Source organism: Myodes glareolus, chromosome 4, assembly GCF_982192425.1.
Source record: "Myodes glareolus chromosome 4, mMyoGla1.1, whole genome shotgun sequence".
Taxonomy (NCBI): Eukaryota; Metazoa; Chordata; class Mammalia; order Rodentia; family Cricetidae; genus Myodes; species Myodes glareolus.
In genome coordinates this window covers 14,102,689-14,119,999 of record NC_142029.1, presented here as the reverse complement: position 1 = coordinate 14,119,999, position 17,311 = coordinate 14,102,689, and the positions used below count along the sequence as shown (strand labels likewise).

Genomic DNA, 17,311 nt, shown 5'->3' with positions numbered 1-17,311 from the left:
GATCTTATCAATTTAATAAGTCTTCATGTTTTGTGACATGCTATCATTATTTGGACCAGCCTGGCCTTGAACTCAGATCCAACTGTCTCTGCCTCTACTTCCAGAATACTGGAGCTAAAGGGATGGGCTGCCACTCCGAGCCAAAAGCTACATTTTTAGAATCTGAACTAAGAATCAGAACATTACTGATAATTCTCTTCCTTCCTTTTCTTCTCACCTTCCCACTCCTTGCTGTGGGAACCCTGTATTTTAAAGAGTTCTATATACTTTTAAAATGACTTCTATCACTAACATAGATAACAGTTAAATAACAGTTGTTAAGTATAATTTTGCTGCATTTTAGTTTTTATAAAATATGTAATATTTGTACAATTGAGATGACTTTTTCTTTTTTTTCTTTCAGTGTTTTGTTGTCCAGAATTTCACGTGTGGCTATTAGATTCAAATAGCTTTTGATTCACCCCTATAAGTATATTCTGTGTGATTATAATCCATTGTGGCTACCTTTTCCTTTGGATGTACAGTTTGAGTTACTGCTTTTGTTTTTTACTTAAAGCATCTGTTCATACTCTTAGAAGCTTTCCAGTGTTGTAATATCTTTTCATAACTGCAGTGTAGCCAGGCATATGGCTAACCTAGCTGACAGATCTTGACAGGTCCACATCACTAACTTTGCTGTTTGGCAGTATTTTCCCCCCATCAGATTTGTTCTTCAGTGAAACATTCTTCAGCCTTATGCATTCTTGCTTGTTTTATATTTGGCTGTAAATAGGCCTGATGGTTTTAGAAAATGCAGTTTTCTCCAGAGCTTGTGTGTCAGTTTTTACTTAAACTGGCAGCCTGTTATTCAACACTACATGGTAATAGAGTACAGCTTATCAGCGAGTGTGAATTCACTTCCTGTAGTCTGACCCCTATGTCTGATTCTATGTGCATTATCTTTCCTATTTCTTAGTCAATTCATGAACCAGTTCATCTTGGCTTCTGCCCTCTGTTTCATTGTGATTTTCATTTACTATTTATGTCTTCTGTGCTAATTCTTTATTCACTGTTCCGCATGTGTTTTCTCCCATTTTGTTACTCATTTCATTTTTTTTTAGACAAGATTTCAAACTCACAGAGCTAGAATTACAAAGGTACACACCATATTTGACTTAAAAATATTTATTTATTTTGTATACAATATTCTTTCTGCGTATATGCCTAAAGGCCAGAAGAGGGCACCAGACCTCATTACATATGCTTGTGAGCCACCATGTGGTTGCTGGGAATTGAACTCAGGACCTTTAGAAGAGTAGGCAATGCTCTTAACCGTTGAGCCATCTCTCCAGCCCCCATATTTGACTTTTTAAAAAAGTCTTTTTTTACTTAAATTATTTTATGAGTATAGGTATTTTGCCTTCATACCTGGTGACCTCAGAGGTCACAAGAAGGCCTTGAATCCCCTTTACCTGGAGTTAATGAATGGTTTTGAGACACTATGTCGTTACTGGGAATGGAATCTGGGCCCTCTATAATACCAACAATTATCTCACGGCTTATCTTTCTGAAGACACAGTGATACAATTTTAATAGTCAACTTCATTTTTTTTTGTTTTATTTATGCTATAGCATCCCTTTGTGTCTATAAATAGAGGCAGAGATTTCTGTCCCACCCAGTCTGCAGCCATTCTGTCCCAAAGAAACACAGAGGCTTATATTAATTACAAAGTGTTTGGTCTGTTAGCTCGGGCTTATTTATAACTAGCTCTTACAACTTAAATAAACCCATAGTTCTTACCTGTGTTTAACCATATGGCTTGGTACCTTCTCTCAGTGAGACATTCTCATCTTGCTTCCTAGTCTGGTTGCTCCACCTATACTTTCTGCCTGGCTACTGACCAATTGGCATTTTATTAAACCAGTAATAGTGACAAATCTTTTCCATGTACAAGATCATTATCCCACAGTGTGTGTCTTTATATAGTCATTTTCTCCATGTTATCTTTTATACTCTGCTATCATGACTCTTTCAGCTTGAAACTTTCATAAACATATGCAATTTATCTTGCTCATTCCCCCCACTCCTACCTCCAGTTCTTGTCACCCTAAATATATCTCTCTCATATCTCCCTCACTAAAATATATACACATGTATGTATACATACATCCCCTTGCTGGACTCAGTGTAGCATACCTTTAATCCCAGTGTTTGGAGGCAGATTGGAGGAGGATCTCTGACTTCTGGCTAAACTGGTCTTCATAGTTTGGCCACAGCAATATAGGGCGATGCTATATCAAAGAAAGAAAAGCATAAATAAATACCATATAAGCTCTCTAAGTCCAAATAAATGCTACTTATATTAGCATAGTTTGCCACTGTCTTAGGACCACATTTTCTAAATTTTTAAGCAGCCCTGTACAAGAATTGAAACATAGGTACTCTTTCTTTCCTTGAACTTGGCTAGACCAAAACACTTATGTGTTGATAATATTGCTTCATTCAAGTCCTGGTCTTGCATGATCTGATGATGCTTCTGGTACTATGGCTAGAGTTTTTGGGAAGGTATCAATCAGTAGCTGCTAGTCAACCATTACTTTGGAAACAAAGACATTGGTGTATTCATGCTCAAAAACTAGACAATAGTTTTCCTAATCAGTAGCTTTAAGCATTGCCTTTTTATTCTTGTTAATAAGCCTGTTTAAAGTGCTTAAAACCTCTTATTGATGATAAATACTTGCATTTACAATGGAATAATATAAACTTTCAATATTTAGAGGATTTAAACCCTTTTATTGAAAAATGTAACATACTATAATTACCTTTAAGAATGTTTGCCTGTTTTTATTTTAAAGGATATTCATTTTCTATAATGTCTTCTTTTTTCCCTCTACACCCTCTCCTCATACATTGACTTCAGATCATGATCTCCCTTAATTCTATTAAAAAAAAACATATTATATAAAGGATAGATTCTGTTAGCACATGTCCAGTGTACATTGTTACTGCACTTCTGACCAGGTGTTCTGCTGTTTGTCATGGCCACTTAGAAGATGCTCGTGCCATTATTCGTACTTCTGTGGCAGAGACAGGTTACGTCCTTGTGTGCTGTGATAGAACAGTTAGTTGACTTCTGGTCTCCCTGTCCAGAGTTTGGTGCGCTTGTGGTTTCAGCAAATACAGGGCTAAGCAATGTTTCTGTGGGTCCCAATTGAAATATGTACTCATTAAATGTTTAAATATTTTAAAAATTTCTTTTATTATATACAGAAAATTCACATGATCATAGTGTATTTCCTCAATTAAAACCTTTTTCCATCAACATCCCTAGATGAATATTAGTAGCATCATTCCAGACCCTCTGCACTGAACCTGCTATCTCCTCTACCTTTCCCTCCTTAGTTACCACTGTCCTGACTTTGATGGTATTTCTTACTCTCATACCCTTATTCCTTCCCCATCAAGTATTTGCTATGTATGCTTGAAATCTTTTGCAATGCATAGATACTATTACAGTGCTCTACAATACACTGTTTTTTAACCTATTTCCATATTGTTTTTATTCTTTCACTTGTAGAAGGGTCTGAAGAAGAAAAGATGGAAACAGATTCTGATGGTCAGCAGCTTGAAAAGGTAAAGGCTGTTCAGATGTCTTTTCAGTTCGCTGGTTTTCAGATTCTGTGATGTTAGGTCAGCCACCTTCAGGGGATCACCATAGGTTTTCAGATTCTGTGATGTTAGGTCGGTCACCTTCAGGGGATCACCATAGGTTTTCAGATTCTGTGATGTCAGGTCGGTCACCTTCAGGGGATCACCATAGGTTTTCAGATTCTGTGATGTTAGGTCGGTCACCTTCAGGGGATCACCATAGGTTTTCAGATCCTGTGATGTTAGGTCGGTCACCTTCAGGGGATCACCGTAGGTTTTCAGATTCTGTGATGTTAGGTCGGTCACCTTCAGGGGATCACCATAGGTTTTCAGATCCTGTGATGTTAGGTCGGTCACCTTCAGGGGATCACCATAGGTTTTCAGATTCTGTGATGTTAGGTCGGTCACCTTCAGGGGATCACCATAGGTTTTCAGATCCTGTGATGTTAGGTCGGTCACCTTCAGGGGATCACCATAGGTTTTCAGATCCTGTGATGTTAGGTCGGTCACCTTCAGGGGATCACCATAGGTTTTCAGATCCTGTGATGTTAGGTCGGTCACCTTCAGGGGATCACCATAGGTTTTGTTCTTTAAGCTGTAGTTCTGGCTAAGCTTACGTAGGCCGAATTCCACTGATTCTTCACTGGAGTTCTGTCTACTCCTCCTTGCCTTCCTTGGTAACCTGTTCAGGTACAGTTGGGAGTATGAATACAAAAGTTGTTTATTGTGAATATTGAATTGTAGAACCTGGAGATTAAACTTGTACCAGAAGAGAATTTCAGAATACTAAATGACTTTTTAGGAGAATTCATTGCTGACAGAAGAATACTTAGTAAAGAATTTATGAGGAGCTGGCCTTTGGGGTAGATTTTAAAGAGTAAAAACTATCAAGATTGAAATGGAGGGCCAGGATTCAAAGCCAGTGAATGTCACTTAAGTATCCATGTCACTGCCCCTCCCTGTTCATAGAGATGGTACCGAATGTACAGCCTCTTCAAGGACGACCTTGATGTGTGTATATTATCAGTCACAGAATATAATAGGTTTCAGTTGCTGTGTAAGTGAATATACATGAGTGGAATTTAAGGTCTTGATTATATGTTGAATAAAATTATAAATAGATAAGGAAAGGCTACAGTTAATAACAGTTGGTTAAAATTACAACAGTGTTACAGATATCAAAGAGTAATTCTAATTTGTTATTCATTTAATACTTTTATTTTGGGTTGCTTTCTTTTATAGGTGGGTTTTTGATTTTTGATTTTTGTTGTTTTTGTTTTTTGAGACAAGGTTTCTCTGTGTAGCCCTGGCTATCGTAGAACACTTTGTAAACCAGGCTGGCCTCAAACCCACAGAGATGTGCGTGCCACCCCCGATCCCCTACCCCCCACTACCCAACTTGTGGGTTGTTTCTGTTGGAACATAGTCGCACTGTGAACCTCTGACTGACTGGAACTCACTGTGTAGTCCAGTTCTCCTCAGACTCACAGATCTCTCCCTGTGCCCATCTCCTGAGTGCTGAATCCTGCACCTTGCCTTAATTTAGTTTATTTTTAATTGATGTATATGTGTGTTTTGCTTACATGTATGTCTGTACCACTTGCATGCCTGGTGCCTGAGATGCCAGAAGAGGGCATCTGGTTCTTTGATTCAACATCTTTTCATCAGGCTTTCCTCTGGCGCTGGCAGTCACATGCTTTCAGCCCTTTAAAACATTTGTCATTGTGGATCCCTAAAACCCACACAAATGCCTAGTACCCATGATGGCCTGTCTGCAATTTTACCCTCATTAGACAGAAATAGGATCCCCAAGCAGGCTGACTTTAAGAGACCATGTCTAGCTGAATAAGGTGGAAGAGTGACTGGGGATATTTGCCAACGTCAGCCATAGGCCCCTCATGCGTGTGCAAACATGCATGCATATACCATACATAAAGAGGGGATACCACGGAAATCAACTGTATGTTTTGTGTAGTTTTTATGTTTTGTTTTGTTTTGTTTTGTTTAATCAATAAATAATGTTAGCTACTGGGAGATGTATCATTCCCTGAGCAGACAGGTTTTGTATTGGTTAAAAAGATGTGACTCAGAGTTTGTTGGTTTCTTTTCTAGGTCTTCCTTACGAGGCCCTTCAGAATCTAGTCTATTTTTGGCAAAAGTAGTGAAACCTGTTGTCAGCTTATGATGTTTTCACTCCTTAAAGGACTGCTTCACTTATTCCCTGTTCTTGTTTTCTACTACTTTCAGGCAGAAAACAAAGTGGAAAATGAATCGGATGAAGGTGATAAAATCCAGGATGGAGAAAATGAAAAAAGCAGTGAGAAGGAACAAGATAGTGAAGTTAGTGAGGATATCAAACCAGGTGACTTGGGCCAGAGCATCTGAGAGCGCCTTAGCCTGGGACTCACAGACAGCAAGGAAGTTCTGGTCATTGGTGTAGAAATACCCTGTAGTTAGAATTTTCTTTGGACTGTCAACCAGCTCCCAAATAAAGACATGGAGACTTATTATTAATTATGAATTCTCAGCCGTAGCTTATGCTTGTCGCACTATTAATTTAACCTGTTTCTATTTCGCTTCAGGGCTTTCTGTCTTTCATTCTGTCTGTATGTCCTACTTTCCTCCTTCCTCCGTGGCTAGCTGGCTGGCCCTAGGCATCTCTTTTTCTTTCTTCCCTGAGCCTAAATTCCTCCTCTTTATTCTCCCTGCCGGGAAGTCTTGGTTGGCCTGTAACTCCTTTCTGGCTATTGGCCATTCAGCTTTTTATTATACTAATCAAGTACCTTAGGCAGGCAAGTTAAAAAGGCAACACATCTTTACGTAATTAAACAACTGCACCACCTCTTTACATAGTTAGACAAATATTCCGCAGAATGAACAAATGCAACACAACCTCACATAGTTAAATAATCCATAACACTCCTCCTTTAAAATATTATTTTTAAAGAAAAGTATTTTTTCCTATTTGTAGTAATAGGTTTGGTTTGTTTACTGTTTGTTTGCTTGTTTGTTTGACAGGGTCTCACTATGTAGCTCGTGCTGGCCTGGAACTCAGACATCTGCCTACCTCAGTTTCCTATGCATTTTTAACTTTTTAAGATTTTATGTGCATGGGTGTTTTACCTGTGTGCCTGTCTTTGTAACACATGTGCATTACCCTTGGAACTGGCGTTCTAGACCATTGTTAGCTGGTGTTCATGTGCTGAGAATTGAGCTGTGTTCCTTTGGGAAGAGCAGTCAGTGAGTGCTCTTAACCACTTTGCTCTCATCTTCTCTGTTGTTTTGAGACAGTGGCTAGAATAGCCCATGCTGAACTGAAACTTAATATGGAGCTGATGCTGGTTTTGAATTCCTGATCCTCCTGCCTCTTCCTTCTAAGTACTCGGATCTCAGACTTTGCCTCCCTGCAGACTTTCTTCATTCACTTTTGATCTGTTGGGAAGGTGATTGAGCCTCGGTATCGTGGACCATATCCTTGGTCCTGCTTGCTTGTTTGTTGTTGTTTGTTTACTTTTAAGTAACAAGTTTTTGAGGCTGGATCTCAACAAGTTTCCCAGGCTAGCCTTAAATTCTATGATCTAGGCAGTCTCTGTGCTTACTCTCTCTTTTAGTCCGAGCCTCTAGAGAAGATGCTGTTACAGGTTTCCAGAGCACTAAATAATGGTTTGGTACCACATACCTGGCCCTTGGGTTTTATTGAACAGTTAGATACTAGTACTTATTTTGGAAGCTGCTCTTCCATGTTTGTTTTCAATAGATATTCAGCAAGTTGTTCACCAGCTTTTAAATTCCCTTGTTCATTGGTCTCTGTGTTTGTGTCCTATTTCTCCCTTTCTCTTTTGGGGGTGTCGCTTTGTCTGTCTGCCCTATTCCTGCCTCTTTACTCTGTCTGTTGTCGTGTCAGCTGTCGTGTCTGTCTCACCCTTGAGGAGCACTGCTCTCGGTGTCTGATTTCATCCAGACTCAGGCTGGTCCTCCCATCATTCTGCTGCTTAATGAAATGTGTGCGTCTTAAGCTGTGCTCCCTTGAACTTACCCTTATGTCCAAAGAATTGTACACAGAGCTGAGAAAGATGACACAAAGACAGAGTAAATATCCCTGACAGGTGTGCACTTACTTGCAGGGGCAATCCACTGAAACTCTTAGAAAGTAAAAAAGGGCGTTGAAACCTTGTAGCTTCAGTCCTAGTTGATCGTGGCAAAATTGGTTAAGATGGGTTACTGAGACCTGAGTACACTTGTAATAAAGCTTTTTAAAAAATATTTTCAGAAGAAAAGGAGAATGACGAGAACAAGGAACTCACTGATCCGTGTAAAGACAGAGAAAGCGATACCGGGAAGAAGAAAGTGGAACACGAGATTTCTGAGGGAAATGTGGCCACAGCCGCAGCAGCTGCTCTCGCCTCAGCTGCTACCAAAGCCAAGGTTTGCCCTAACAGCCCCCTTCCCGTGCTCTCTTAAGCCATGAATGGTCATATTGTTTTTAGTTAATTGGGAACACTTAGTATAGAGAACCTCTCTCCCGGCAGGAGATGACTGCTTGAATGGCATTTCTAGGTTAAGAAATCCCCAGGCAGGAGGAGGGTGTTGAGAGTAGATCCGGTCCTAAGGGGTGACAGTTTTCCTTCCATTCATTGTTGCCTTTAGCTTTGTGAAGGCCGCCAATTGAAGGCATAGTTTGAATTCCCTTTAAGGGTCACCTTTATCTTTTCATTTTTAATTTGCCTATTGAACTCGGCTTAGACCATTTTTGCAATAATTTTTACCAAATTGAAATATTTATGATTTTAAGACAAAAATCTGCTTCTTTGTTTAATAATTCATCCTGATATTACAGACTAAAAAGAAAGAGAGAACCTAAAATAGCTTTTTCTTTTTGAATTTGCCAGCTTTTCTGGGGGTGGATTTTTCTATTTATAGCATGGTCTCGGCTGCACTGCATATTTAAGAAGACTGGGAAATGTTATTTTCCCACGCTTCGTGTTAATTTAGCATTTTAAAGCATTCTGAAGATGAATATATGAAATTTTTTTTTAAAAATCATCCATTTCTTCCTGAGTGGTTTTCTTCCATTATAATTTACCAGATCTCAAGGACCAGCAGTATCTAGAATTTTCCTCATCATATATCTTGAGTATTTCTTTCCATGTCGATACAGATGTTCTTTCCTAGTCCTTCCCAGCACTCTGCTGTTGTGAACTACTCTGCCTGAGCTGTGAGGTGTGAGGCATAGCAGGGAGTTTCTGCAACTCTGACCTGGGTGAATACAGAATACAAATCCTCTAAAGGACGATGTCTTCATCACAGGCCCTGGGAGTAGTCAGGCACTGCTACAGTAGCCCTACATCCTGCATATAGATTCCTGCTCATGTATTTCAAAGATACTTTATAAGCAATATACTTTTTCTCACCCATCTTTCTCCAGCCTGCTTCTACCTCCCAGCTCTGGGACTAAAGGTATACATCACCATGCCAAGCTTTCTTGGGAGTATGGGGCATGTTCTTACATAATAATGCTAATGTAGGTACCAGTTTGTTGCTTTCCTTTTCTCTAGTTGGGAACAGTTTACTTTTTTCACATAGTCCCTTCATCTGCCAGGTTGTATTATTTGGACAGCATCTCCTTGTCTCTGAACTGTAGGGAATTCTGATTGTGTTGTTTTGAGACAAGCTGTCACTGTAGCCTTGATGACCCACCCTCTGAATGCTGAGATTAAAGGTCTGCTCTCCCACGACCAGATGTTTATGAATTCTTATTATACATTGTCTTTGGGGGTTACCTCATCAGTATAAATTAGGAAAGCTACAAGAGTGCCCTACCTTTCTCAGTCTTTCAAACCTGTAGCTTTGCTCTTTGATTCCTTGGTCTTAGATTTTCCCTGACTTTTCTTGTGATGTCTGTAATAGCCCCTTTACTCATCTGCTAAGGACCAGCCACTCTCCTTACCTGTCTCCACTATCCAGTTAATCTGGTATGCAACCAAAATGGTCTGTTTATTTGGTGTGGGTATGTTTTGGTTTGGTTTGGTTTTGGTTTTTTGAGATAGGGTTTTTCTGTGGATTTTCAGTTTTTCGATACATGGTTTCTTTGGGTAGCTTTGGTACTGGTCCAGGTAGCTCTGTAGCCCAGGCTGGCCTCAAACTCACAAAGATCTGCCTGTTTCTGCCTCTCAAGTGCTGGGATTACACCCTGCATTTTTTTTTAATCGTGTGTGTGTGTGTGTGTGTGTGTGTGTGTGTGTGTGTACTGCATTTGTGTCCCATCGAGATCAGAGGCATTGAATCTCCTGAAGCTGCAGTTACAGGTGGTTCTGAGCCACCTGATGTGAGTGCTGGAAATTGAATTTGGGCCCTCTGGAAGAGTAGGACACATTCTTAACTGCTGAGTGTTCTCTCAACATTGTTTTTTTCCATTTCTTTTATGTGTATGACTTTTTTGCCTGCATGCATATCTGGATCGTGTGTTTGCATGAAGCTTTAGGAAACTAGAACAGGTTATCTGGTCCCCTGGATCTGGACTTGAGATAGTGGTGAGCCACTGTATGGTGCTGACAATCAAGTCAGGGACCTCTGCAAGGGCAGGCAGTGCTCTTAACCACTAAGTTATCTCTTTCTCTCTCTCTCTCTCTCTCTCTCTCTCTCTCTCTCTCTCTCTCTCTCTCTTAGTACTTACATTGAAATAAACGGGAGAGATAAGCCTTCAACTCTGAATTTTTCGTAAATGATTTCACCCACGTAAGCAGCAACAGCTTCAGAAATGTGATGTTACTGCTCTCTGGGAGCTTCCACACGTCCTTTATGTTTACTGTCCTCTCCAGCTCATCTCTTGGTTCTAGTTTTTATTTTTAATTTTATATTTATTTGTTGTCATGGGGGGTGTGCGCAAGTGCAAGTGTGTATTGTGCAGTCACAGTGTATGCTTTTGAGGATCAGGGGATGACTTTAGGATTTTGGATTTACAGAATTGGTTCTCTCCTTCATCATGTAGGTCCTGGATATCAAAGTCAGGCCATCAAGATTTGTGACACACTTCATTAATCAGTGAACCATGTCAAAGGCCTTTTTTTCTTCATATAAATGTAATCTCATAATAACATTTTTAAAAGTTAAATTCTTACGAAAATGTTGATTAATGAAGAATTACTGGTTGTTTTTTGTTCATTTTTTTTTCTTTAATCCCTAATCTAGGGTCCTACTATGTAGGATGTAGGCCAGGCTGGCTTTCATGTCAAGACTTCCCGCCCCACCCACTGATTGTTCAGATCACAGGCATATGCCACCATGTCTGTCTTGAAGAAATACTTTCTTCAGTAGCCTCCCTATCTGTCCCTCAACTAAAATTTTAAATTCTTCAGTAGGTGATTCAGAATTGTTTTATGAATAGAACTTTTATTTAGTTTTAAGCCTCTTTCCTTTTATATCCTTTGGAATTATTTTGTTTTTTGTGGTTCTAAAAAGCAGAATCTAGCATTTCTAGCCATTTTCCTCCTGGAGCATGGTCTCTGTCTCTTCCTTCCTGTAATTTCTCCTGTTCTTAACCACTGTCCTATGCTTTAGTATATTTTATATAATAAAAAAATAAAATTGTAGACTATTTATTCTGTTCTACACCAGGGACCGTGGCTATTAGTTTCCTTTTCTTTATACAAACTATATCATACATCCCCAGGCTGCTGTTCTGTGCAGGTGAGAATGCTATAAAGAGCCGTGTTGATCACTCAATCTGTATTTGCTCATCATCAGCATTTTTCCCAAAACTAGGAATCTGGTCCACTGTTTAGTCCCGTACTGTCCCTCCGTAATACAGGTTTTCTGTGTGTAGTTCTCGCTGTCCTAGAACTCATTGGGCAGACCTCAAACTCAGGAATCCACCTGCCTCTGCCTCCTGAGTGTTGTGATTATCGAGCTTCCAGTGTTTGTGATTAAAACAAATTCCCCTCTAATGTGACAAATGTGCAAATGTTCCTGCTGTATACATTGCATGTGTGAGTTGTGTGCCTTATAGTTATATCTGATACAACTCACAGCACATAATCATTTTTGTGCTGCATGGTAATCAGGGGCAAGGGACTCACTTAAATTACTGTAATTAGCAAAGCCTCACTAAGCCTTCCAAGTTTCTCTTACTCTGGCTTTGTTTTTCTGTGTCTATAAACAGCTTTGTTATTCAGTGTTTGTCACCTCGTGCGTGGAGAGGTAATTAGAGTTTCTGGATCTAGCTCTTACCCAGACGAGGTGGGTAGCTTCTGCCTTTTCACCAGCCTTGCCATGTTGTATCCTTTCAGGAACGTCCATGTTCGCATCCACTGTCAAGTTGTGATGGGCCACACCTGCAGTAGGACTGTGGGAGCATGAGCAGGCATATCCACACATGGCTAGGTGTTCTGGGTTTCCTTCCATATGGATGTTGAGACTTAGAAGAGGGAGTTGAAAATTATCTTTGGAATAAAGTAGAAACTTCAGACCCAGGATATATTCTTTTTTTTTTTTCTTCCAGAATAATACATTCATTTTACTCAAAGTCTTTTATATTTGCCTCAGATTTCTTCAGTATTGACCATACATACCAAAATGGCAAGAATGGATTTGCGTTCATGAAAACTGAGCCACAGAAAAATGTTTTCTTACCCCTTTTGTAAATGTCCATCATAACTGCTCCATACGTCTGTCACAAGGATTGATTGATGAGTTCTTAAACTTCATGAATTGAGTATTGGTTTGTGGAGGCTGATCATTGCAGATAGTCTGAGCCTGGCCAAACGTGTGTAATGTGGCACATTCTTTGTGCTGTTAATGACACACTCTCACGGCTGTGGAGTGATCTAGTCATCTTCCAAAGTGACTTCCGTTCTGCTCTTGTGTTTGTATGTATAGCTCCAGACGCTGTTGTGGTCTTCCTTGCTCCACACAGTCTGCTTACCATGGGAAGGCTTTGCAGTGGGGTTTGTGGTGCTAGAGACAAACCGCTTATTCCTGGAAAATTCATAGCAAGGAAAAGATGGTGATTACAGATGTGAGGGAGTCATCTTTGTTCTTTTCAGCTCCTCAGGAGTCTCAGTTCAGATAAATAGGTTAAGTAGGTGTGGTTGATAGGTGAGTTTAGCTAGAGTCTTCGTGCAGGCTGTTGATGGTGCACACCTTCAGTCCCAGCGGTTGGGAGGTGGAGGCAGTGACGGGTGCTTTTCTGAGTTCTAGGCCAGCCTTGTCTTCATAGTGAGTTACAGGACAGCCAGGACTACATACTGAGACACTGAGAAAAAAAAAATTTGAGAAGTCTTTGTTCAGATAGACAGCCTAACCTATATAGCTATCCTCCTTGTTGTAGGCTCTGTGATAAGAAGAACATGCCCTGGGAGAATTTCCTTTACAATTTCTTGGGTGTGAGACCATATGACAGTTTATGGGAGTTGATTCTCTCCTTGTGTTCTGGAGGTTTATCTCAATTTTTCAGGTAAAAAACAATTGCCTTTCCCCACTGAGCCATTCTGATGGCCCCATTAAAAAACATCGGGGCATTGTCAGAGGTGAGGCATTGTTTTTCTCTATTTCTATTAAAACCAGAAATTGTCTGTAATAGAACCAAGAGTTTTTACTTTATTTAAAATAAATGTTTGAAAGAAACAGTAGAGTCTAAAGCTTATTCACCTAAATCTCAACTTCAGCATTTTTGTACGTTTTCATTACCTAATAATTACAGTGGTCTTTGCCCTTAGCACCTGGCTGCTGTTGAAGAGAGAAAAATCAAGTCCCTGGTAGCGCTCCTGGTTGAGACACAGATGAAGAAACTAGAGATCAAACTTCGACATTTTGAAGAGCTGGAGACTATTATGGACAGAGAGAAAGAGGCTGTAAGTAAGGGGAATTTATATGTGGTGGTGTTTTGAAAATTAACCATGACTGCCTTAAGAGATAGCAGTTTGGTGATAAAATGGTGGCCTGTTCCAATGGTCCCTCTAGATTTTCTGTCATTCCCTGTATTTGATGAACCAGGGATTATAAATAAATGGGTTTCTATCTGCTTTGTAAATCTTAGCTCTTTGTCTTCTCTGTTTACATACTTGATAGAAAATATTCCTTCTAAAAAGAGATATTTTTTGTTTTTAAAAGGAATTTTTCAAGTTGAATCTTAGATTTTCTGCCTGTTTGTTTCTGGTGAAGTGTAAAACTCTATAAATCCACTAAATGAGTCAAGATTTTCTTGATTTTCCTATCCATAACACAAATAATGGAAAATAGAAGTTTATCTCCTTTTGACGTAAGGGCTCATTTTTCTATAATGGCAACATATTTGATCCTTTGTCTATCTCACCTCCTGACTGATAACTGAAACTAGGCTCAGATGGAGTCTCAAACAGATTTTGCCGAAGCTGCTATGTTTTGCTGTTTGTTGGGACTAGAACTTGACCCCCTTGTTATATACATTTTAACCAGCTTCCTTCACTGATGAATCCTGCTTGCTTATTTGCTTTCTCTCCCCCTCCCCCCCTTACCTAGGTGATGTCTTGCGCTGAGGTCACAACTCCTTATATCCCTCTTAGCCACAGGCTTTTCTTTTAGCTCCATTACATTTCCTTTTCTCCTCAAACTGTACACTTTTGTGTTTTTTCTTGATCTGTTTGCTCCTTTTCATTATAGACCTGCATAAAACAGTCAATACTAGGCTATCTTAAAATCACCTCTCAACACCATTGATCCAGAATTCTTCAGTTTATCCTCATGTGGATTTTGTTTGACAAGACCAGAAAGCAGCCACATTCTTCAAAATATCACAAGGATATTCTCGAAGTCACTTACTAAGATTCTTCGCCTTTGAAACTTTATTGAGTTCAGATAGCCTTCAGCACTGTCTTCTGTGATCCAGCTCATAGGGACTATTAAGTCACTCTTAAAGCATTCATCTGCTTCTCTAATTCAAAGTTCACGTTCACCAACCATCGGCATGGTCAAGCCTCACACAGCAATATGCTAGTCTTAGTACCCACTTCTCTCAGTCAGTGTTTTATTGTTGTGAGGAGACACTGTGACCACAGGAACTCAAAGCATTTTATTAGGGCTGCTTTACAGTATCAGAGGGTTAGTTCATTCTCATCAGGGGAACATGAGGGCATGCAGGGAAACATGGTACTAGAGAGGCTGACATTTTTATATCTGGTTTCTCAGGCAACGGGAAGAGTTACCACTGGACCTGTCTTGGGTTTTGAAACCTTAGAGCTCACCCCCCGTGACACACTTCCTCCAACAAGGCCACACTTCCTAATCTCTCCCAATTAGTTCTACTCCCTGATTATTAAGCATTCAAACGTAGGAATCCATTCTTATTCAAACCACAGTTTGTAGCCCAACCCTATTATCGTAGGTTAGGTAGGTAGGTCGGTAGGTAGGTGTGTTCCAGTAGGAATGGTGCACATGTTAGAAAATGAGATCACCATAATGAAAATTTTCTGCACAACTGAAATCTGATTTTTTTTTTAACTACCAAGAACCTAGCATCCTGTCTTTTTGCAAGTGAAGCCGTGATTGTTACCGTAACAGTAATTTTTGCAGGCTGTGAAAAGGTTAGGTGAGAGAATTATGGCATGTGTTTGGCACACTGTCTAGTGTGTGATTAGTGTTTGGTAAATACACATATGCCTTTATACAAATGACTGTTCTACAATTACACATAAAAATTTGTATTTATAAGCTGTTAATCTTGTGAACTTGTTAGGACAGCCACTGTGCTAGTGTACGGGAGCAGATTTCTGTCCCCCCCTGCCAGCTCCCAAATAACCATATAGAGACTTACTATTATGAAAGCTCAGCAGGTAGCTTAGGCTTTTCCCTAACTAGTTCTTCATAAATTAACCAATATCTTTTAATTTTCGTTCCTTTAAGGGACGAAATCAAAGGCATGATTACCTTTTTTCTGTACTCTCCATCCTGCTTCCTCTCTGTCTAGCTAGTGATTCCTCACAAACTCTGGCCTGCTTTCCAGCATTCTCTGCCTGGAAAGTCCTGTCTTACTTTTGGATGTTTAGGTTTTTATTAAACCTGTCACAGTGATATATCTTCACACAGTGTAAAGGCATATTCCACAACTATGTACAATATATAGATATTCTAGTTTAATATTCTAAAAAGTATTTGACAAAACTAGAATCATAAACAATGCCGATTACTTTATCCTTTTTGAAGACTCCAGCAATGCTGATCAGTTTCTTAGCCCTTCTTCCAGACAGACTGGAGCCTGGGCAGGCCAAACACAGAGCAAGGTGTCAAGCGTGTTTTGTATTTATCTACTGTTTTGTAACTTAGGGACAATCCGCCATTATTACCTCCTTTCATCTTTGAGTGTCTGAGATGTACAGACTTTTCTGTCCTATTTGTCGTGTAAAATAAGTGAAGCTGATAACTGTGGAGAATGAGTAGGTCAACCAGTTGAGAATGCTTAGTTCTCTCTTGCACCTACCAAGCCTTTGGTTCATTTTAGGGAACAGTTCTACTCAGTTTTCCCCGACATAGTTGCTATAAGACTCTTTCTCTTTTAAGACTGGATTTCTCTGTGTGACAGCCTTGGCTGTCCTAGAACTTACTTTGTAGACCAGACTGGCCTTGGACTCACAAAGAACCACCTGCCTTTGCCTCCTGTGTGCTGGGGTTAAAGGCATGAGCTACCATCGCCTGGCTTTTTCTCTTTTTAGGAGAGTTAATATTATTTATTTAAGTAGCAATAGATCTTTTTAAAATTTTTTACTTACAGAATTAGATTTAAAGTGATGTTGCTTGTTTTTCTTCTAAAAACTTAAAAGCAGGTGTTCTCTTGATTTTTAATTATTGCTTGATTGAGATAGAAACGTTTTATACACTTGATACATAGCTATTATCCCATTGCTCTCATAGAGTGGTAGTAAGAAGAAAGGCAGTGGGGGCAGTTACACAATTTATCAGGGAGGTAGCATAACAAGAGCTATAATCCCAGTCTTGTTAGGATCCTTTCCTGACACACATGGGAGCCCACAACCATCTGCAGCTCTAGTTCCGGGGTTCATCACCATCTTGTGGCCTCTGGGCCCTACATGTACACAGTATAGAAATGTAGGCCGGGAAAACATATGTTCACATGAGGGAAATATATTTGTGTGTGTGTGTGTGTGTGTGTGTGTGTGGGTGGGTGTGTGGGTGTGGGTGGGTGTATTTATATATGAAAACAAAGTTAAGCATAATACCTCTGGAGTCCTCATGGGACTTAATTAGAATAATGAGTTTATGAAGTTACATTGTTACATGCTGGTTTTATGTATATGCTTTGTATATATACACGTCAGTATATTAATGAACTTGATGTCAGCAGAGTAATCCTTGTTAAGAAACTAACATATAGGGACTAGGGAGATGACTAGGTACTTAGGAATCTTAGTTTTCCTTCCAGAGTTCTTGGGTTCACTTCCCAGCACCTGCATGGCTACTCCGAGCTGTCTGCAGCTCTAGTTATGGGTGATCTGTCATCCTTTCCTGGCTTTCTCGTGCAACAGGCACAGTTGTATTTCACACACGTGAAAGTAGGCAATATATGAATACACAGAAAAGAGAAAGACGGGAGAGAAGGAACAAACAGACATCTGGGGTTATAACCATGCGAAGGGAATCTGACTTAGATGTTATGGAAGCTAGGAAGTAGGTGGATGGGCTAGACTAAGGGAAAGT

General features: G+C 39.8%; 1 protein-coding gene across 2 annotated transcripts in view; it reads left to right on the top strand.

Annotated features, from left to right (window-relative positions):
- The window catches only part of Smarcc1 (SWI/SNF related BAF chromatin remodeling complex subunit C1), a 116,296-nt gene that overhangs the window by 74,080 nt on the left and 24,905 nt on the right, over positions 1–17,311 (top strand). For both annotated transcript variants that reach the window (XM_085688895.2, XM_048424312.3), the window contains exons 22-25: positions 3,558–3,613; positions 5,876–5,990; positions 7,899–8,053; positions 13,342–13,476. In XM_085688895.2, the coding sequence (XP_085545021.1) occupies positions 3,558–3,613; positions 5,876–5,990; positions 7,899–8,053; positions 13,342–13,476 (461 nt within the window). The remainder of the gene's footprint in view (positions 1–3,557; positions 3,614–5,875; positions 5,991–7,898; positions 8,054–13,341; positions 13,477–17,311) is intronic.